General features: G+C 38.4%; 1 protein-coding gene and 1 long non-coding RNA gene across 2 annotated transcripts; both read right to left on the bottom strand.

Annotated features, from left to right (window-relative positions):
- Window positions 1-584: 584 nt before the first annotated feature.
- LOC137258802 (uncharacterized) lies at window positions 585-12869 on the bottom strand. Its single transcript, XM_067796494.1, has 3 exons — window positions 12515-12869; window positions 3094-3217; window positions 585-2117 (listed from the first exon to the last, which is right to left on the bottom strand). The coding sequence occupies exons 2-3, from the start codon at window positions 3196-3198 to the stop codon at window positions 1857-1859; spliced, it is 366 nt and encodes a 121-aa protein (XP_067652595.1). The 5' UTR covers window positions 3199-3217; window positions 12515-12869; the 3' UTR covers window positions 585-1856.
- Window positions 12870-14196: 1327 nt separating this feature from the next.
- Window positions 14197-22801, bottom strand: LOC137258812 (uncharacterized). The gene is made up of 4 exons (XR_010954648.1): window positions 22569-22801; window positions 19589-19632; window positions 18217-18334; window positions 14197-16290 (listed from the first exon to the last, which is right to left on the bottom strand). It is a non-coding gene; the product is annotated as an uncharacterized lncRNA (long non-coding RNA).
- Between the last annotated feature and the right edge of the window lie 357 nt (window positions 22802-23158).

The following is a 23158-nucleotide window of genomic DNA, read 5'->3' on the forward strand; positions in this document are numbered from 1 at the left end:
TGTTTATCATTGTTTATGTAATTCGTATAAATCCAATGTTCAAGGTGCATGTATACATTGATACATATGTGATTTACGCAAATGTACATGTATATTAAATGGGAGAAATCGGAGGGTAACTCGCTCAGAAATGCTTTTCGTCTTTGAAGCGACATTTTATTTGTTTATAGTTTAGCGCCGCACACAGCATTACAATGGAAGCTGTCAAAACCAGCATCTGTCCAGTCCGACAGGTTGTCAACAACGGCATAAAATCTCAGTTCCATCCATGACTTGTACATGCATCATCAGCTCTATAATCCATCACATTGTCTAAACTGGATTATTTACTCAGTCCCAATGAGTGCCGGTATAGCCAGCTTCCACTGTATTCACGCGAGATAATAGTGAATGAAGGGTGGAATTCAGAAGACGAAAACGGGGAAAAGCGGTTTTCCCCGGGTATGTGAAATAATAATATGAGAACTGATTTATCATGATCTATACACACAGTAATATGAGAACTGGTTTATCATGATCTATACACACAGTAATATGAGAACTGGTTTATCATGGTCTATACAAAAAGAGAAAAACGGGAATAATAATATGAGAACTGATTTATCATGGTCTATAAAAGAGAGAAAAACGGGGACAAAAATATGAGAACTGATTTATCATGGTCTATACAAAAAGAGAAAAACGGGAATAATAATATGAGAACTGATTTATCATGGTCTATAAAAGAGAGAAAAACGGGGACAAAAATATGAGAACTGATTTATCATGGTCTATACAAAAAGAGAAAAACGGGAATAATAATATGAGAGCTGATTTATCATGGTCTATAAAAGAGAGAAAAACGGGGACAAAAATATGAGAACTGATTTATCATGGTCTATAAAAGAGAGAAAAACGGGGACAAAAATATGAGAACTGATTTATCATGGTCTATAAAAGAGAGAAAAACGGGGACAAAAATATGAGAACTGGTTTATCATGGTCTATACAAAAAGAGAAAAACGGGAATAATAATATGAGAACTGATTTATCATGGTCTATAAAAGAGAGAAAACCGGGGACAAAAATATGAGAACTGGTTTATCATGGTCTATAAAAAACGGAGCAAAAACGGGGACAATAATATGAGGACTGATATAAAACAGAGCAAAATACTCTATAAAACAGAAGAAAACGGGGACAATAATAGGAGAACTGATTTATCATAGTTTATAAAACACACAAAACGGGGACAATACTATGAGAACTGATTTATCATGGTCCATAAAACATAGAAAACGAGGACAATAATATGAGAACTGATTAATCATAGTCTATAAAACAGAGTAAAACGTTGACTGATTTATCATGTTCCATGAAAGAGAGGAAAACGGGAACAATAATATGAGAACTGATTTATCATGGTCTATGAAAAAGAGAAACAGGGACAATAATATTAGGGAAAAACGAGAAAAAAGAGAAAAACCCGAATAATAATATGAGAACTGATTTATGATAGTCTATAAAACAGAGATATAAAACAGGGGAGAACAGGTACAATAATATAAGAGCTGATTTATCATAGTCCATAAAAGGGAGGAAAACAGGTACAATAATATGAGAGCTGAAATATCATGGTCCATAAAACACAGGAAAACGGGGACAATAATATGAGAACTGATGAGAACTAACCTACACATAAGCACTGCTCAGGAGCTTTTTACATCTGAGGCAGCAACAATGGTGGCAAAATCAGATACCCCTGGACTGGAACCCGTATTTCCCTCCAACCCCACCTCCCACCACCACCGCAGAAAAGTCAGTACAGAAGAAAAGTTGCAGAACACATGAAACAATGTTAAACGGCCATTTCTTCTTCACAGCCTCATCGCTTGGTTCTGTGGTTCTCGCATAGGGTACGGAGGGTGTCGCGCACCGGCTGGGGGTTGGTTCTGGCTTGCACTGTAAGGGGGCGGCATGCCTTGGGCACCGGCTGGGGGTCGGAACTGGTTTGGTGCGTAAGGTGGTGGCATGGATCGTGAAGGGATTTGGTTGCCTGGGTGACGTCCTGCGGCCATTGCTCGCCCAGGGTAGGATCTGTCAGGCATCACCTCATGTTGGACCAAGCCAGCCCGATCCTGGAACAGGGATTGGTAGGTTCAAATGGCAACCACCATGTACTGACACGAACTGTCATGTTAAATTGTTGAATACATGTACATACATACCAACAGTTTTCACGCCATATCGCTCAAATAATGCTGTTAAAAGCCCGCTTTAAGTTGTAAACAATATTGGTTTAGACCGTGTTCTAAATTGCAAACAGGTAATATTGTGATGTTGACATGTGTACGAAAAAACTACTCATTTTAAATGTAACTAAGTGTAATCGTAGATTTGTGGGTATGCGTAAACTTGGTCTTGTCGGTATACGGCGGAAATAATGCTGACACGGCGGTCAACTCACTCACTCACTCACTCAATGTAATGACCGAATGCCTTTGTACAACATAATTTTGAACAATTAGCTGCATTGCTGCATACATACATACATACATACATACATACATACATACATACATACATACATACATACATACATACATACATACATACATACATACAGGCTTACATACATACATACATACATACATACATACATATCTACGCACGCACATACGCACGCACATGCATGCATGTATGTATGTAAGTATGTATGTATGTAAGCCTGTATGTATGTATGTATGTAAGCCTGTATGTATGTATGTATGTATGTATGTATGTATGTATGTATGTATGTATGTATGTATGTATGTATGTATGTATGTATGTATGTATGTATGTATGTATGTATGTATGTAAGCCTGTATGTATGTATGTATGTATGTATGTATGTATGTATGTGTGCGTGTGCGTGTGCGTGTGCGTGTGCGTGTGCGTGTGCGTGTGCGTGTGCATGTGTGTATAAGTGTGTGCGTGTGTGCGTGCCTATAATTAATATTTAATCTACATTTAACCAATTGCTCAGGTGTACATTTTGCAAAGACCTGACAGCAAATGGATTAAGTATGGTTTAGTGATATATACGATTCATATGTAACCTTTGCAACCTACAATCCGTTGATCTCGCACTACCACGACTGTACGTTGTCTCCTCTCCCTCTCTTCCTCCCTCGCCATTTCTTTGAGACAGCAACAGATGAGGGTGAGAAGCACCATGGTGTAAGGTCACTTACGGCTGAAGAAGAAAAACATGTTTTAGACGAATGAACAACCCGTTATTAGATGAACAAGTTATCTTGAGCTTATGTTAAACTTTCCTCATTTGTTTTGATTTTGTCAGAGGAAATTCCAACTTGTATGCACAAGGAGGCCCACCATCAAGGAAGGAAGCACAATTGATACCTGTGGGGACGCTTACTCTTGTTAAATGTCCTATTCCAAAGTTACATGGCGGTTAGGGATGGGGTGGCTTGTCCCTCCACCCTGTCTTCACATTTATGTTTACAACGTGGCGGTTTGGGATGGGTGGCTTGTCTCTCCACCCTACCGTCATATACATGCTTACAAAATGTGTATTTGAGGATAGGTTGTGTCTGAACACTCAGCTCGTACATCGTGACATGGGCGTTTTCACCATGTTGTTTTAGAGGTATCTCTCTCGGCTATATTGGTATGTGGTACACATATTACCACGCATAACGTAGCAATATTAGTCAGTATTTGTCAGTATCACCACGCATTATTGCAGTGCTGAAAACTCCCCAACATTTCAACCAGACTGGTCCGGTAACTCTCAAAAGTTACCACACCGGCTAGAATGTTGCCAGTCCAGAATTGTCTGGATTAAGAAACATAGAAAGAGGAGGGAAATTGGTTAATGTTTTCAAGTCAAGGCTTTAATCCTCTGTACGCAAAGTCAAGCGTGCAACTTTTTTAAACTGCCCGTCCGGTCATAAAACAGGACCGTCCCCGACGGTCGTGCAGGCGGGAGTTTGCAACGCTGACTATTGTTAGTATTTGCTGGTTTCGTTCTTTTCATTGCTCGACCCAGCACAGTCTTGCGACAGTCGTAATTTTCATAGAATTGTTCAGATCCGTTCCGTTTCCTTTCTGTCGTGTTATCCTGTGGATGTGAAGAGGGGTTTGTTGTTCCGATTCAGTACAGACGCGCCTACAATCAACAGGCAGGCTAAACTAACTCGATGCGTCACGATCTGGCGTTCTATACATACAATAAAAAAATATTTAATTAAAAAAAGAATAGAAAACATTACTCTACGTCTGTGTGAATGTAAATAATGAAAGAGGTACCCGGACGTGTACAAACAGTGCCTTGTAATGCTGAAACTAACGTTAAATCTGCACTTTCACTTGTCTTCATCCAAGATAGTAATTTGACTGGAAATGAAAGGATTTCCTGCTTGCTCTAATGCAAACAGAATTTCTAGTTCGTTTTATACCGTAACCCGAATTCAAACGACTTGTTTAAAATGGGTTTACAAGGACAGTTCTATGGAAGTACAACTTCTTTAATACAATACGTGCGACGTTTTGGTGTAGCTTCCTTGTAGCTTCGGTGTAGCTTCCGTGTAGCTTCCTGCTTGGTAACGGTTTTAGAAGCTACACCGTAACGGCGCATGTACCACATTAAAGAAGTTGTAAATCCACAGAACTCTCCTTGTTCATCGCATCAACTTCTAAATGCCTCCCAAAAAAAGTTAAAATGGGTTCATTTCAATGAATAGTCTTTTCATACTGAGGTGAAAGTCAAAGTCAAAAATCTTTATTATGCATGAGGGCCACCGGGCCGTATACATATAACGTATGCACAATCGGAATACACCGGAGACATGAATGGCTTTTTTATAAGCAATATAGACCCGTGAAGGCCCCGGGGTAGAATAGGCATTCAGCAATCCATGCTTGCCATAAAAGGCGAATATATGCTGATTAATTCAGTCCCTGTACTCATTGCCTGATTGTAGACATTGACTGTAACATATATCTATCCTGACAAATGGGGACTTGAAGTCAACCTAGATACAACCAACATTGTCGTTTTAAGAAGGGGTGGGCGATTATTGCCTAAGGGAAAATGGTATTATAAAAATTCTGTCCTTGATGTTGTGAATTCATACAGATATCTTCGTATTATATTCTCATGCACGTTTAAAATGAATAAATGTGCAGAGGGACGATTTAGCACTGAGAGAAAAATGAGCATTATTAGGAGTATTACATAACTTTAGAAGGATTAATGTCGTTGATCCTAAGGTATTCTTCAAAATACGTGATTCACAAATTCAACCAATTTTACTTTATGGTGCAGAGGTGTGGAGAATTAGCCACTGTGAGTATATTGAAAATTTCATTTGCTTGCGTGTAAGAAATTTTGGAATGTAGGATTACAAACGTACAAACGCCTAATGTTATAATATATGGTGAATGTGGACAATAACCTTTGTATATAAATACCTTTTGTCGAGCTATTAAATATTGGTTTTAACTTACAGAAATACACGCACGAAAATTCATATAACATGTTATTATTTTTAGATAACACTGGGCAATATTAGTATGGTTCTCATGTTCGTAATATACGTTTTTCACGTGGATTTGGCTTTGTGTGGTTAGCTCAAAGTGTAGGTAATACGATTGATTTTCTAACATGTTTTAAATATTTATGTGTAAATGTGTTTTACCAATCGTGGTATGGTACTCTGGACATCAGTTCAAGCCACGATCTGTATAGAGTGTGTGATAATTTGCTAGTGTTGTACATGAAAATAAACATCATAATATTCTTATAAAATTCAGTGCAACCTTAATACGGTTAACACAAAATGAAGGAACATGGTTAAATGTTGATGTATCTCTACACACATGTCCTGTTTGTAAATTTGGTATACAACATGAATTCTATTTTCATTTAGTGTGCAGCAATTATCCTGAAGAAAGATTATGTTATTTCTCTCTTTTTTGACCGAATTCCTAACATATTCATATTCAAAAGCCTGTTAATTTCCGCTTCCAGCGAATCGTTATTAAATTTATGCATATAACAGATACATATATACTTTGTAATGCAGTAACATTTTGCCATTTAATCCAGACTTTTTGAAGACAATACCAAAGTCTATATCGTGAGACAGAATCGAAAGCTTTCTTCAGATCAGATTTCGTCTTTTTTCTTGATAAACATTTCTGAATTATTGCATATAAGGTGAAACCGTGATCAGTTGTAGAACACTCTTTTCTAAAGTCGGCTTTAAATTCGGGTATTTTGTCTCCTATCGCAGCCCAAGTTGTAAGTCTGGTATGAAGAATCCGTACATATATTTTGATGAATAAACTTAAAAGGGAAACCACCCTGTATTCTCGGGATATAACCTCGTTCACCCTATTTGTGTAGAGGAATTATAACTGCTTTAGTCCAGTTTGCATGGAAAACACCTTTTTGAAACAATGTATTATTTTCCTCGTTAACGTTAACCAACCAACCAACCAACCAACCAACCAAACAACCAACCGTGTTTTCAGCGACATCACATGACTTAAAACCTTACAACATTGGCGATCACAGTAGCTCGGGTGGGGGCAATTTCTTCATTCCAGGCCACATTACTTTAACTTTAGAAAACCTTCCATCAGTCCCTCCAGTGAATCTTACCGTACTATTGTTTATTTGTTTATTTCTTGATACGCACACCTTGTATCTCCTTAGTGCTGGACCTTTCACTGCATGCTTAAATGTATCTCCCATTCTTCTGAGCTTTTAAAATTAATATATATTTACCTATGGCTTATACTATTTACAAACCCGGGAATATCCGGGTTGGGATTGGTCTTCGGCAACCCACTGACTGACACATGTCATTGTATCCCAAATGCGTAGATCGATGCTGCAGGTGCTTGTGGTGATAATCACTAGGTTGTCTGGTGGAGACTCGATTGCTTACAGACAGCCACCATATAGGAACCGTAGCTATGATATTTCAGAGTTCTGAGTGCATCATTAAACAACAACCAAAACATTCTACTTAAAGTTCTGCTTTAAACAATTATTGTTTCTTATTTTTAGACGACGGCATTCTTAGTGTTGTACAAAATCTGAACCTCTTTATAAATGTCGTGTATTACTTCTTTGACTGACATTCTTAGTGTTGTACAAAATCTGAACCTCTTTATAAATGTCGTGTATTACTTCTTTGACTGACATTCTTAGTGTTGTACAAAATCTGAACCTCTTTATAAATGTCGTGTATTACTTCTTTGACTGACATTCTTAGTGTTGTACAAAATCTGAACCTCTTTATAAATGTCGTGTATTACGTCTTTGACTGACATTCTTAGTGTTGTACAAAATCTGAACCTCTTTATAAATGTCGTGTATTACTTCTTTGACTGACATTCTTAGTGTTGTACAAAATCTGAACCTCTTTATAAATGTCGTGTATTACTTCTTTGACTGACATTCTTAGTGTTGTACAAAATCTGAACCTCTTTATAAATGTCGTGTATTACTTCTTTGACTGACATTCTGAAGTTGGGGAGACGGGGAGGACAATGGTGTGAGACAAGGAGAGAATCTCTCCCCTTTGTTGTTCGCCTTTTTTATAAATGATCTTGAATCATATTTAGTAAATAGTGGGTGTCAGGGTGTAAAATTGCAGTACGTTTCAGATTTCTGTGTAACTCTTTGGCTTCAACTCGTGATACTATTGTACGCTGATGATACCGTCCTGTTCAGCGTTGATCCTTATGATCTTCAAAAATGCATTTCATTGTTACTGTAATGAATGGAAGCTATCTGTCAATTTAACCAAAACTAAAGTCGTTGTTTTTGGTAGTGTCCTGCAAAGTCATCTAAGTTAAAACTTTACTATGGTGAGGTGCCTCTTGAGGTAGTAGACTCCTATTGTTACCTTGGAATTTACCTTCATCGTAATAGAAGATTTATTCACGCAATTAAAGCACTTGCATCGGCGGGTACGAATGCTATGTTATCTCTTTTTAAAAAAATCACGTAATATAAACTTACCACTTGACTGCACCCTTTCAGCTTTCGATGTAATGATTGAACCGATTTTGTTATATGTATGTGAAGTTTGGGGGTTTGAAAACATCAACTTAAGTGAAAGAATACATATAAAATTTGTGAAGCTTGCTGCAGGTCTTCGAAATTCAACTCCAGATTATATGACATACGTAGAATTTCGTCGATACCCGTTATATATTAAGCTAAACAAAAGACTTTTAAGTTTTTGGCACAAAATGGTAACACATATCCGCCAGGCTAAACTATCATACAGCATATTTTCTATTATGCTATAAGCTCATTCTGAAATCAGTTTATTTCCCTAGATTGAGTTTGTAAGAAAGACACTTAATGACTCTGGTTTATCCGAAATATTTAATAATCCATTTCTCTGTACAACTAAGTTTCTCTCCTTTAAGACTGAACAGATCCCCAAAGACCAATTTTTACAGAAATGGCATACCTCCATGATAAAGAGTTGAACTTCGTCTTTTTTTTTTAAAATCGTCTTTTTTTCGTATTCTAGAAAAATAATATAGAATTTGAGAGATATCTCTTTCTGCCAAGACATATCTATTTCCCGATTTTAAGATTCAGAACGAGTAATCATCACCTCCCTATAGAAATTGGTCGTTGGGTGAATGTTCCTGGAGAATATCGTCTGTGCTCTTTATGTAATTCTCATGCAGTGGGAGATGAATTTCATTATCTGTTCAAGTGAGATGCTTTATTACAGTCTAGACAAGAATATTTACCTTCGTACATGAATTCTGTATCCCTGTGGAAAGTTGTCAAACTGTTCTCCTCTAAAAAACGCGCAATCTTAAAACTCTTGCTGTGTACATTAATGTAATATTTAAGTCTACAAAGATACCTTAACATTTTGCTCTTTTATTACTCCTTATCTGCCATCTTGTCATATATATATTTATATATATATTCACATGAACTTGCATTCTCATGTACCACCGATGGTGGTGTTGAGTAATAAATTGAAATTGAATTGAATTGGAAGCCGTCTTTTTAAAACTGGTCATAGCTTTTTCAAAGTCAGCAAGCTGTGTTTCGGTTTAGTCTCTGACCGCTTACATCTCTATTCGCCTACGTCTCCAACCTTTCAAATAGTTCAGTTTCAGATCATAGGGGTGACACTCGTTTGTCATTGCGCAATCTGTGGTCAACAGACCATGAAGTGCTGTTTTAAGAATGCAGGCGAATAAAGATGTAGGCGAATAGAGAACAACCCTGATGATGCTGACCCGAATAACTTTCTTAAATTAGCTGGGCTATTTGCTTCTCTAAACTGTTTACATCAATCATCAGAAACTCAAATCCGTAAATGGACATCCATAAATGGCATTTTTACAGACGCACAGTTCGGGCTCCAGCCAAGTGTTAATACAGTATATGCTATATTCTCACTTTATTTGTTAACTGATGAAATAAAAAAAATGCTTCTAATAAAAGGTTACATTGCGCCTTCATTGATTTAAAAATACGTTCGATTCCATTGATAGGAATAAATTACAAATTACCTGATTTGGACCTGTCTGTTGTTTATTCTATATATTTAAATGTCAGAACATGTACAGGTATACGCATTAATGGGTGTAATGGTAAATTCTTCAGAAATAGACATGGTTTCATGCAGGGTGAGGTTTTGTCACCAATACTTTTTGCCTATATCTTAATGATTTTCGAAGTGACTTTTCTATAAGATGACTGTGTGCCGTTGGAATGTATGTATCTAATCTTGTTCTTACTCACGTATGCCGATGACATTGTGTTATTCTCCGAGCCAGTCGAAGGTTTACAAGGGTTACTAGGTTCTCTGCCTTCCTGTTCTGAATGCTTGATGTCAGTATAAAGAAAACTATAATAGGTGTGTTCAGAAAAGGAGGTCGGATAAAGGCAGTGTGAACGGTGTTTGTATAACGGTGTATCTGTTGATGTTGTTGATGCTTTCACTTATTTGGGTATAGTTTATAATAATAGATTTAGTGTTGCTGGAAAACGGCCGTCTGATCAGGGTGGATAGGCGGCGTTTAGTGTTAATTCGAATTTTAGATCCCCTCATTTGAAATCCGGAAAGCTTATTGTCATTATTTGACAGTTATGTTGGAAGTGTAATGTGTTACATTTCGGCTGTGTGGGGCTTTCATAAGGGAGACAACTGTGAGCGGTTACATCTCGGCTGTGTGGGGCTTTCATAAGGGAGACAACTGTGAGCGGTTACATCTCGATTTCTGCAAACGTGTGTTGGGTGTTAAAAGACGTACTTGTAATGCCACGGATTATGCTGAATTAGGTCGAATCCCTCTAAATTATGTCAGACTGTTTAACATCATCACATATTGGAGTAAGTTATTTGTTACGGGTAACTGCAGTTTGTGTGGTTGTTATTAATATGTTTATGATAATGCTGCAATGTGTCACGTGCAGAAGTGGGCATATTAAGTTAAATGTAATTTGGCAAGCAGCGGGTTGTTGACATTTGGTATGCTCATGAACTTCCTTCTAATTTCATACCATGTAACAAGCAACGGATATCTTTGATCATGCCGGTCAGTGCGTTAGAAGTCAATTGTCTCTATAATCTAAATGTATTTTATATATTAATCTCTTAGATACCTACAGTCTACAGTTTTACCTCCGGAAATGTATACCTCCTCTCTACAAACGATATTTGACCAAATTTAGTTTATCATCACCAAACTTATTAACAGAAACAGGTAGCTATTATAAGGTAAATACGAATGAAAGATTATGTAAAATTTGTATTACAGATATTGAAGGCGAATTTCATTTCTTCTTTAAATGTTCTAAATATAGTGAAATTGGACACAAATATATTAAACAATATTATTGGAAATATCCTTCTGTTTATAAACTTGTACAATTATATACTGTCCAAAATACTAGACAATTATGTTACCTAGGTAAATTTCTTCTTAATGCGCTTAAGATATGAAATAAGTAATATGTATTTAAAAATTATATGTAATTTATAATATGTACATTCTCCTGCTCAGCATACTGTCCTATCATATATTTTGTAATATATACTAAACTCCGATAAAATGTAATATTTCAAGGAATAAGGAACTGAATTGTTCTATCTCTCAAAGCAAGCTTTAAAGCTTTTTAATACATGGATTTGTTGACTCAACCTGATATAGTATGTGCAAGTTTTTTTTCATCAACCTTTTCACTTGCAATGACCCTGTTTGAAATAAATACATATATTCGTAGGAATGTTTTGTCATATCAAAAACAACCATAACTGAAAATGACATTGGTGACTACCGGACTGTGCCTCCGCTTAAGAAACGATCACCATTGCATACTTGGAGATAATGTCTTCATTTATTTAAACAATTCAAGATATTGTGACTAAAGTTTTCTTTTGCGGAAACTCCGGTTTATTCAATGCGTATAATAGTGAATAATTTTGGACTTCGAGTGACATCTGTGAGATGTAACAAATATCACCATGTTGACCGAGGCACTTCCTTATTCGTTCCGTTGGGAAACTCGAAACGGTGATATAAAACTGAAATATGACATCTGCTTCACTTTAAGTAAACGTCTTTGGATTTGTTCTGTTTTAAAGAACTTATTACATCTGAGAGACAAAGTACACAGATAACAAAACAAAACAAACAAAAAACAAACAAACAAACAAACCCAACCCTACCCCCCACACCCCCACCCTCCCTCCCCTTTTCCCCTATTAGTGATATCGAATTTTCATGAAATCACTAATAATGCTCCTGAAACGTGGCGATGAATCTTGAATCTGTTGGGATGTTTGCGAAAATACACTTACACGGACGTTTAAAGTCGACCTGAAATGTGATAGTTAATCTAACTCATAAAAATCTTCAAACTACGCGGGCTCGTTAGTTCTATAATGAACACTGTGACCATCTTCAATAGGTACTTATACTGCAATAGGAAAATCAATTTCGTTTGATTTGTCCTTTTTCGAACAACTCTTAAAAGATGAGAAATTATGAAAAAGATGAAAATTATGAAATCACCTTGACAAGGTCAAACAAACTAATGTGAGTACGGTTCGATGAACATGCGGGTCAACAACATGCAGGGTTATGTCTCGGTTTGTTGCAAGCCTGGGAAAAATACGATGTGTTCTCTTATGTCATAAAATACATGTACTCTCTTTCAACACACGAAATACATTCCAGTAGCCTGGGAAAAGTACGATGTGTTCTCTTATATTATAAAATACATGTACTCTCTTTCAACACACCAAATACATTCCAGTAGCCTGGGAAAAATACGATGTGTTCTCTTATATCATAAAATACATGTACTCTCTTTCAACACACCAAATACATTCCAGTATGCTGGCAACGCATGTTTCAGAGATGAATATCACACTTTATCTCCTCACAAATTCTTTTTTCTGTGTTCATCTCACCCAGACAGTCAAGTATGTTCTGATTATCTGATACTGTTTAAACGACTTACCTCAATATTATGAGTTGAGTTGGAAACGTGTTTCTTATCTTCTCTTTTCCTTGGTATCGGAACGGGAACGGGAAGGTGTAGCCAAGACGGCGCAGGAGATATCTGTTTTGGAGGTCCTCTATTGTATTCAACGAGTCGCTATGTAATACATACTGGGTCACTTCCTTGTTGCACAATACAGTTTGTTAGGTTAGCGAGGATGACGTCGAGGTATGCTGCAGGGTACGTGTGTGAGGCCACAGCTCTTTGTGAGCAGGGTACGTGTGTGAGGCCACAGCTCTTTGTGAGCAGGGTACGTGTGTGAGGCCACAGCTCTTTGTGAGCAGGGTACGTGTGTGAGGCCACAGCTCTTTGTGAGCAGGGTAAATGGGAACAGTATTGCCCGGGTCAGTGGCGTATATCTTAAAGGACCCAGAAACTGATGCCTTAAAGTCCGTTTGTCACCAATGGGAACGATGATTTGCAGAGTAAGTGAGAATTGGGAATAGTTAATTAAATGTGAGTGAGTAGAGATTTTTAGTCACATAGGCTATTAAATGCCAGTGCTACTTGGCAATGAATATTACCACATACATGTACCATACAATCTCTGCTGTTTGACAGTTTTATGCCCATTGGAAAAGTTGCTAAATAAACTCTCATGCTCTGTGTACAAGCTTTAACGGATGGACACATAGGCGTAGAAGGAATACCTCAGATATACGAGCTTCATGATCCATAGTAAACGTCCATGTTGACTGAAAAGAAGCCCTCCACGTAGGTCCGGGGTAGAACAGGCCTTCAGCAACCCATGATTGCCATCAAAGGCGCCCATGCTTGTCGTAAGAGTCTATTAACGGGGTCGGGAGGTCAGGCTCGCTGTCTTGGTTGACACGTGTCATCGGTTCCCAGTTACGCACATCGATGTTCATACTGTTGATCACTGGATTGTCTGGACCAGACTCGATTATTTACAGACCGCCGCCATATAGCTGAAATATTGCTGAGTGCGGCACTCACTCACTTACAAGAAGTGCTTTGTCTGCTGTGAAACAATTGATTTTTAAGGCGCATTCTTTCTTCCAATGTGAACTATTCTATATCATTTTATAAGTAGTGGAAACGACGTTCTAAATATCATGGTACGTCTCTTAACAAGATATATCAAGTCAGACGTGCATTTGATAAACTGCATTTAGAAAATAGGCACGTCAGTAGGAGTCTTGAAGAAAAACCTTGATGTTAAGTGTTACCAAATGCAAGCTATGGCAACCTTTGCATGCAGTTGGATGCAGGAAGGTAAATGTTAGTAGACAATCTCTTACAACCTGGCATCGTTCGTCTTATCTTCGAATCATCAATAGAAAACAAGAAGGGTGTGTGCATCTTTTCTTGGATGGTGCGGTCTCACGCAGTCAATGGGTACCCAGCCCAGTGGGGCCTGCATCGAGTCTGGGAAAGCTACCAACGGGAAGACGAGAAAATAATCATTCTCTTAAGCCTTTTCCGAACGCGAAGTGTCATCACTGATTTTAATGATAGATCGTTTACAACACCATCCCTCTCCTGAAGTCCACCAACTTAACCTCGAGTTTCCCTGAACCCTTGTTATACGACGGTTACTCAACTCGTTTCGTTATGTGCCGAAACTAAATATTAACCGCGAATCGGTCGGTAATTCAACCAATAAACAACAAAGAGACGGTATGTATGTTATAAGTATATTCTGAAATTTTCGAAACCCACAAAACAATACAACGGTATGTATATGGCAGTACTAAAGTTGAGTGGTAGTACACGTCAAAAGGCAATGGAATACAAAGGCTACATCAGTGGTGAAATTCGCCTCACTGAGACTGCAGTGTACAAAATATGCATGAATATCCTGGGTAAGAAAGATTTCAACACAAATCATAGTCCTCTCATACTTGTGGGCCCACTACACTAAATCGGAATCACATGCCCCCTCAGTGAGACTGTATATACATTCTTGATGAGACTGAGACATGTGACAGCTATGACTGGATCAAATAGTGGATGATTTTTATGTTTTTATAAAAGCACATCCATCCAGTAATTAAAACTGACCACAACTTTAAGATTATAGTTCTGACATTTTTATCACCATGACCTATAGTTATTGTGTGTACAGATATTATTTTTCCAGTGGGTGACATTTGATGTGAAACTGTGGTTGATGTGTTCAGCTTCCTGTGCTTGGATAATTAGCAGTATAAGTTAGTCGGAATGTATGTTTATATAGTAGTGTTAAGTCCACTATGTAACCATGTGTACATGGAATAGGTGTTGACAGCCTGGGTGATTTCTTTGAAAACATAACGTTACTGTAGATGTCTATGGGAAAACATTTGGTGTCGTGTAACCTTAATATGTAATATGAGATGAAGGGCAAGAGTAGGCTCCCCATATAAATCCCAGAGAACGGCTCCGAATATTTTCCAATTCCCTGGGTCATGATATAGCTGAATGGAAATGACCGTAGTATCCAGTGAAAACCTTGAGAATTCTGTCCAATCATAACACAAGCCTAAACATGGCCCAGCACGGCCCCTCAGTGCCCATGCAGTATTCCACAGACAGATGACTCTGGCTCATAACGACTGACCTGGTGGTTATTTGTCCGTTTGTTTATTTGCCTATGTACGCAACGGTTTACCTGTGTTTGACTACCAGCATAAGACTTTACCTTTCCACCTGGCAGTCCACCTGTCTGCACGTCTACCAATACCTGCCCAGCACTTCACTTGTTCATATGTCTACCTACCCGCCCACCCCACAGTACATCCGTCAGTCTCTCTATCCACCTGGTTAAGAAACACAATATATAATATACTGGGAGATATGTTACCTCAAGCATGTTTAATACATGTATGATGCTATTGTACAGAGAGAACCATGCTTTGTTTTCCAGTAAGACTGATCTTCTAATAATGTGTAAGCCATCTCCTGATACGTAATTCCAAACTGAAATCTAGTGTGGATGATTCTGGTAAATGAGAATACACGTATAGATACTTTAAAGTGCAAAGATTTCCAGACAACGCGGCGTTTTGGGGGCTACTTCGTGCCCAAGACATAGTCCAGAAACTTCGTTTTGTAAGCATTAAAGAAATTGTAAAATAATAAATTCTATAAAAGCAACTTCTATGAATGCCAACATTGCTATTGACATTAACATTGATCAAAACATTCTTTAGTAAAATTTGGTTGACGCTCTTTGCATTGAAACTTTATCAAACATGTCAAATACATTTAACAAATTCTGATACGCAAATGAGCATTCTCTTTCTCTACGGAAAAATCACCATAAGACGATTTCCAAATTACTGAGGCAGTACATGCTGATATGCTGAGATCTCGTTGTGTGGAAATAGAGATGATCTGTTTGATTGGCATTTTAGAAGTGTGGTGAGTAAAAAGAAACATTCTTTATGGATAACAACATATGAGCTGTGCAGCCGTACGATATCCATCTCATTGGCCATGTCATGATACTCGTATTAAGTCTTTGTGAAACATTTAACCGCATTTACATTGCCGTGCATTCTTTGCTACAGTTATATATAAACAAAGTGAAACCCGAGACATCAGAAGAAAGGCGTAAAGATGCCCTCTGGTTTGATTCCATCTTAGACGGGATATGAGTATGAATCATGCAAATCGGCTAGTCCGTTGGTCGGTGTGTGTTTGAGTGATGAGGCCCCCGGGTTGCTAGGCGACCCGCTCGGACTTAACTCATCCGGTGGGACTTCGCAGTCAATAATGATTGTCCGATCCTGTAAAACAGAAGCATGTTCCATTGTTCATAGGGCACTTACAGTGAAAAATTGACATGATCGGAGTCGGACATGTAGTGTGATGTGGATCCTAATGTACAAAATTTTGGACGGAAAATGGTTTAGTTCTGTCGGTCGAAGTTGGCTCAGAACAAAGTTTTTATGGACGGTTGAATATACATTTATAATACACTACACTGTTGGACAAAAGGAAGTAAACAGTAAAAACGTGAATGCGACCAAAACGTTAATGAGTCATTTTAGTTTTACGCCACTTTTAGCAATATTCCGGCAATATCAAACAAGGGACACCGGAAATGGGCTTTATACACTGTACCCCTTGTGGGGAATCGAATCTTGGCCTTCGGGATGACGAGCGAATGCTTTCACCACAAGGCTACCGTCACCCTTGACCCAAAGTGACAGACAGTCGCAGGAAAACTGATATATTCTGGAAACACACAGCAACATATGCAGTGGAAGCTGTCATAACCGGCACCTGTCCTATCCGGCAAGTTGTAAACACCGGCACAAAATCTCAGTCCCATCGGTGGCTTATACATTTATCATCTCTACAATCCAGCACATTGTCTAAACAGGATCATTTCTTCAGTCCCAGTGAGTGCCGGTTTAGACAGCTTCCACTGTATATACTGAGTCAAAAAAGAAATTTCACAAAATGAACACCCTCAAGTGGCCATTTCTGGTTCGTTCAATTTTAAGCACGGTGAAACATGGGTGTATACTTTCTTTTGTCTGATAGTGTAGAGTGGATGTGAAATATAACATATTTACAAAACATGCTGCATAGAACGGTGCTCATGATGCTGATCACTGGATCAAGACTAGGTTATTTACAGACCGCCGCTATGTAAGTGGAATATTGCTGGCGTAAATTATAAAACTCACTCACTCACTCGTTATAGGTCAGTTCTGAACTCTGACTGACCAGTCAAATGTGGAAGACAAAAGTCAACATTAATCAATCAGAAATCACACTTCTCGAGCTACACGTTCTGTAACCTCTCTTACAGACTGAGTTTTGAAAAATATCGTGAATGCAGTTAGCCGAGATAGTATGCCTTTTTGGTAGAACAAGCCAGGTGTGCCTGTATTGGTTTCACAAGCTATCTTATGCCCGTTGGTTTCACAAGTTAGAGTATGCCAGCACAAATGCTATGCACAGTCAGTTCCGTTCGTATTCTTGTCCCGTTAAAGCGACAGACCAACGATTATGCTGTCGGAACATACAGCAGGTAAGTGATGTACGGAATACACGGTGTTTGCTGTTTCAATATTGCATGGGACAAAAACACTTCCTGACTGTCGCCTTCCGTGTCTTGTAAGCAAAGCTCAGATTGATCGGGTGAAGATCGTTCTGGAGCAATCCTCAGATCTTTATTTGGTGTAGCGAGGGCTAATATGATTCCGATATTATTGCTTTCAATATGTTACGTTTATGCTACGGATACACGTGTGTGACGTGTTCCTCCCCCTATCATATGCTGATGTTATTATAGAGAACTGTCGACCGTATGAAAATAGAGTCCTGCATTAGTCCTCACCGTTGCCATGTAACGCCAAGAGTCATTTGGTTCAGAGCTGACACATATCGCAACTACATAAGAACATGGAATAATACCGCTATAGTATAAATGACACAAAAATATGCATTCATGCAAACAGTGCATAAAACCTACACCGAGCCTAAAAAATACCGATATTGCATAAACGAAACCTACATGCGAGCATGGAATAATAGTGATATGCATTAAAATAAATAATCCCATGCAATAATACTAACATGCAAATCAAACCTACATACGAACATGGAATAATACTAATATTACATTAAACCTCAATACGATCATTGAATGATACGGATACTGCATTAAGCAGAAATTGGTAAGTACAAGGGTTCCATACATTTATCCTTCCTGGCCGTGAAGATCTATTTCCCCAGAGCTTCTCCTTTGGCTGAGCTCTAACGGAGCAGAACACAATCCAAAATAGAATTTTTATGAAGAAGAGTATGATGATGAAACTGAAACAGTCAACGAGTAACGGGTTATCAAATGGCGTGTCTCTGTCACCAGAAAGGGAATAAAACTAAACTACAAACAAAAAAATATGGGACCGCTCTTACACCCGATCGTCATATATAAATTTAATCGTGGTGAGGTCATTTATACCCTAAGGTAAATGGAATTTTTTGAGTGCTTAATGGGCACTTTAAACGATCTGTTAGAACTTGCAGTGAAGCAACTGATTCCATATTCGTTGAGTTTGAGTGAAATGAAACATTGTCAAAAGTCTCGCCACGTTTAAGTTGACATAGATCTATGCCTGTATCATTTTATGTTATTAAAGTTCTCACACTTGCAGTATATATGAATTACGAATGCGTTTAATGGCACAACCCAAAAGTAAATATAAGAGATATTTTGTCTTGTGATCCATATGCATGGGAAATAGGGCGCGAAGTAGTTAACGTTTGGCTGAATGTTGATTGGTTGATTCCAGCCAATGAAATGATAAGCGTAGGGACACGGGGAATACCCACATCGCCGGTTTCCTCGTAGAAAAACTGCTCTTTTCATTTTTGTAGCGCTTTTCGATATAGACTTAGGTCGAAGGTAATAAAAACAATAACCAACCCGTGATTGGGTGTGACAAATTATCTTTCCCTCGTTAAATCAATTAATAACAAGGGAATGACAGGGTATCATTCCCTATCTTAGACGCATGACTTACACACTTCAGTAAACTGCATTTTACAATATTGATCACGTGATGACGGGTATCTGAGGGAATACATTAAAACTGGCATAACTACTCGCCTCTACCTGTAACCTACAAGAAGACTCGTAACCCCCTCGTGCGCCATTGTTGCCAAGAATCGTGGCAAACCAACCAAATCCAGCTTAGTAAAATGTGAAATGAGGTGAAATAGTTTCTTTGCGACTATCGATTTTCGTTATGATTTCCGCGATTACACAATTATCTTGTTATTGATATTTGTTAACGACACAAAAAAGACAAAACAAAACAAGCCCAAAACTTACTAAAGGTGACTTTATGTTAAACAAATTTGTTCTTGTTGTTTTCTAGTAGTCATGTTTGGAATTTCAGAGTTATCTTTTCTTGGAAATAATCCTTGACTATTCTCATCTCCGTGTCCCTTTGCGCTTAGACAGGCGTGAACATGGCTACGAGAGGTGTACGAGTCGCCACCCGGCTTGCCGGAATAATACGAGTATTTACGAATGAGGCACAATAATCTGAACAACATACTTACACATAGTATTTAACCATTCTGACACACACAGCTTCAAGTCCCTTCTGGAAAAAGACCAGAAATAAAGGTGTAATATAATGAACTCGTGCAAATACCTATCCAACTAGGCACCGTCAAATTAGAACTTTATATTCGATAAACAGAATGAGACCTCTCAGTCTCCCCTGACAGTCGCAACACCAGGATTGCCCATAGGCGGCAGACCCGTGAAGATCCGAGTTACAGTTGGTGTTCCGTAGCCTGTGCTTGTCGTAAACGGTGACTAAGGGGATAGGGTGGTCAGGTTTGCTGACTTGGTACACATACCATCGTAACCCAGTTGTGTTAGTCGATGTTCATTTTGTTCATTACCAGATTGTCTGTTAAAGACTCGACTGTTTAAAACCGCCGTGTTATATGTATAGGAGAAAACACGTCTTCGAGGTTTTGGTAGACAATATAGAACCGGAGGGGGAGGGATTTCCCGACCCCGATGGTTTTACATTGTCTACCGAAACCTCTGAGAAGTGTTTTCTCTAACCTTTATACCGTTAATGATGGGTAAATACAATGTAGATGATCATTTAATGAAGCTACGTGACAATAACTGAAGCGCGTGTAAAATCAATTTAATGACCTATACGTAGATGATATATCTCCACTTCCGTCGTCGGCCCCGTGGCCGTGAGGAAGAGCGTCTGCTTACTGTTCTGAGATCTACGATTCCAATCCCGCTTGGGTAAACATTTGTAATGTGAGATAGATCTTGAACGATATTTTTTTCAAACACTCATGTATCATTTGAATGCTGATGTTCATATAAGGTTAGGAAAGGTAAAACCTGTCCCTCCAAACTAAAAACCTCAACTGCGGTTATTCTGGGAAAACAAGAAAAAGTCACATTACATTTTCGACATAAGGTATTGGCCCCTTCCTACATACCCAAAACATATCTGGTATGTTTTTAATGAAGCTTTGTTTAACATGATGCAATCCACGTTACCTCACGAAAATGACCATATAATTATTTTACAAATCATGTGTATTTATTAGATAGCTGCCTTATTTACGGTTATATACTGGGACATAACAATATGAATCTCAGAGCCATTTAATTTCAGCCGATTTCTCACCATGATACTTCAGAGGTTTAAAGTTGCAGACATTTTGAACAATGCAATCTGTTTTTACCACCGTAAGAATGAAACTGTACATCTAGTGTCCCCGAAAGTGTTTTTAACGGAATGGACCCATTCTGAACTTACTACAATAGAAGCTGTCAAAACTGGCATCTGTCCAATCCGGCAAGTTGCTCCCCATCCATGGCTTGTGCATTTACCATCGGTTCTACAATCCAGCGCTTTGTCTAAATCGGATTATTTATTCAGTCCCAGTGACTGCCATGACTCAGCTTCCACTGAAAGTGAAGGAGATGCTCATCTGTTGCACTTTCAAAGTATTGTGGGTGCTGAAGGACGCTTGTGTAATCCACGTTATGCACTGTGCATGATATCAGTCCCAAAGGAGTCTACCATTTGTCGCGACTACTATTCAGGCAAGACGGTTTCATGGGTCTAGGGATGTGGCAAGAACTTCTCTAAACATCAAATGATTATTTACAGTGGAAGCTGTCTAAACCGGCACTCATTGGGACTGAAGAAATAATCCGGTTTGTAAAAGGAGCCGGGTTGTAGAGCTGATTATAAATGTACAAGTCATGAATGGGACTAAAATGTTATGCCAGTGTTTATAACTTGCTGGGTTGGAAAGATACCGGTTTTAACAGCCTTCACTGTATTTTAAACTGGCATTGTTGACATTCTACCCTCAAACTAAACAGGTTAGGTGATTACAGTTTGGACGAATTTTCACTGTGCTTGTGCATTAACTGTATTTAAATAACGAATGAAACGAAGAAACTTTTGTATCTTAGTGTAACTCTGTGTAATAGATGTAGTACAAAAACATTTCACCAGTAATTATTCTAAATTTCTATATAGATATGGCCGCGTTAAATTAATTCCATAATGGTTTTGTTGTTTATCAAAATATAATACCGGAAACAACTTGTGTGAAACATATTTCCAGCAACTGTTAGTTAAATAAAACGTATGTACACTAAGTTTGATTATCAGTTTACGTTCATTAGTTTACACTAATTTCCGTAACGTAGATTATAATGACTGTAACATTTAATTCAAAGTTACTATCTAAAGTGGCATTATTATGGTAATTACTCTGCGTGACTAATTTACCACAACCAGTTCTAACCAGTTTACCAGTTCAGTTACCATTTGGTGCACATTTCGTGAGGACAGGTGATAAGAAGAACGAACGGCAGATTACCCAAAACAACTTCACGTTACATGTTACAGACACGTGCTTCCGTGTGAAGCGAACAACTGGGCAATACACATGCACACATACACACAGCTCTGTATTTCGTCAGGTGATGTGTTACCTTGGCAACAGGGAGGAAGTATATGCATGTATTATTTGCGAAATGAAACCAAAGATTAACGGGAAGTTACCGCTTATCATATCCTGGTGTCTTCAATTGTAGCCCGGATTAGACAAATGTGTAAAGTACATACAAACGTGTATCAAAACACATATACCACGGTAGTTACATGTTACTATGATAAAATATGTTAACATCGTTATTTTACTCAAATGCGTATGTCTACGAAACGAATGTCACCATCGATCGCTTCCGAAGTTCCGAGTGCGACCATGAAGCGTTGGAATCAAGTCGGATGTTTTCGGTCGCCTCATTTGCACGTGCGTCCAGTGGTACAAGCCATGTAATTTGAAACTCGATCGTGTGTCCATGCTTTCACTCACTGATTGTCCTTGTACCAACTTGAGGACATAGTGAGAACCTGCCCGATATTCCTCCTATTATTTTTGGGGATGTTATTGAATGATATGCATTTATGGATTCTAAAGATTGCAATGCAGTTGGGGGCAAAAGCTACGAGGCAATGTATATACTTCTTACCCTTTACGGCCTGCTCGTTTTAACATCGATGAGGATCAGTTCAGTCTCATCAAGCCTCCAGCGATTGCACTCGATTGCTCAACCGTCAGTTGCGTGACGTGGGTGAGTGTATTTTCGTCTTAAATAGTTGCTTACAAATACCCGGAAAGAGATTCACCTGTGAATGAGGATAACTGTGTCAGTAGCGTCTACAGTGATTGCACACAGCGCACTTGTACACCCCAGCGGTAAGTCAGCTCAAGTTTCCAAAATCGCCCCAGGCTGAATGTACATCCTGGATGGAAACATTACCCGATAAAACCGCTGATCTGGGTACACTGTGAGATGATACCACGGAGCGAAAAGCCGGATTTTACACAATTGAAACAAACATGTCTCCCGAAGGGAAAACATGTCATGACCGGATTTGCGTGTTTCCTAATTTTAAATAACTTTGTTTCTTATGACTCGATTGGTTGCAGGCAGTCATGATATGGCTGGAATATTGCTGAGTGCAACTAACATACACACTCAAAGTAATTTACAAAGTGGTCAAATATTACATACTTGAGTATTAGAATCTGCATTTTACTGTGTGATTTCATTTTCTC

Source organism: Haliotis asinina, chromosome 12, assembly GCF_037392515.1.
Source record: "Haliotis asinina isolate JCU_RB_2024 chromosome 12, JCU_Hal_asi_v2, whole genome shotgun sequence".
NCBI classification, from domain to species: Eukaryota; Metazoa; Mollusca; class Gastropoda; order Lepetellida; family Haliotidae; genus Haliotis; species Haliotis asinina.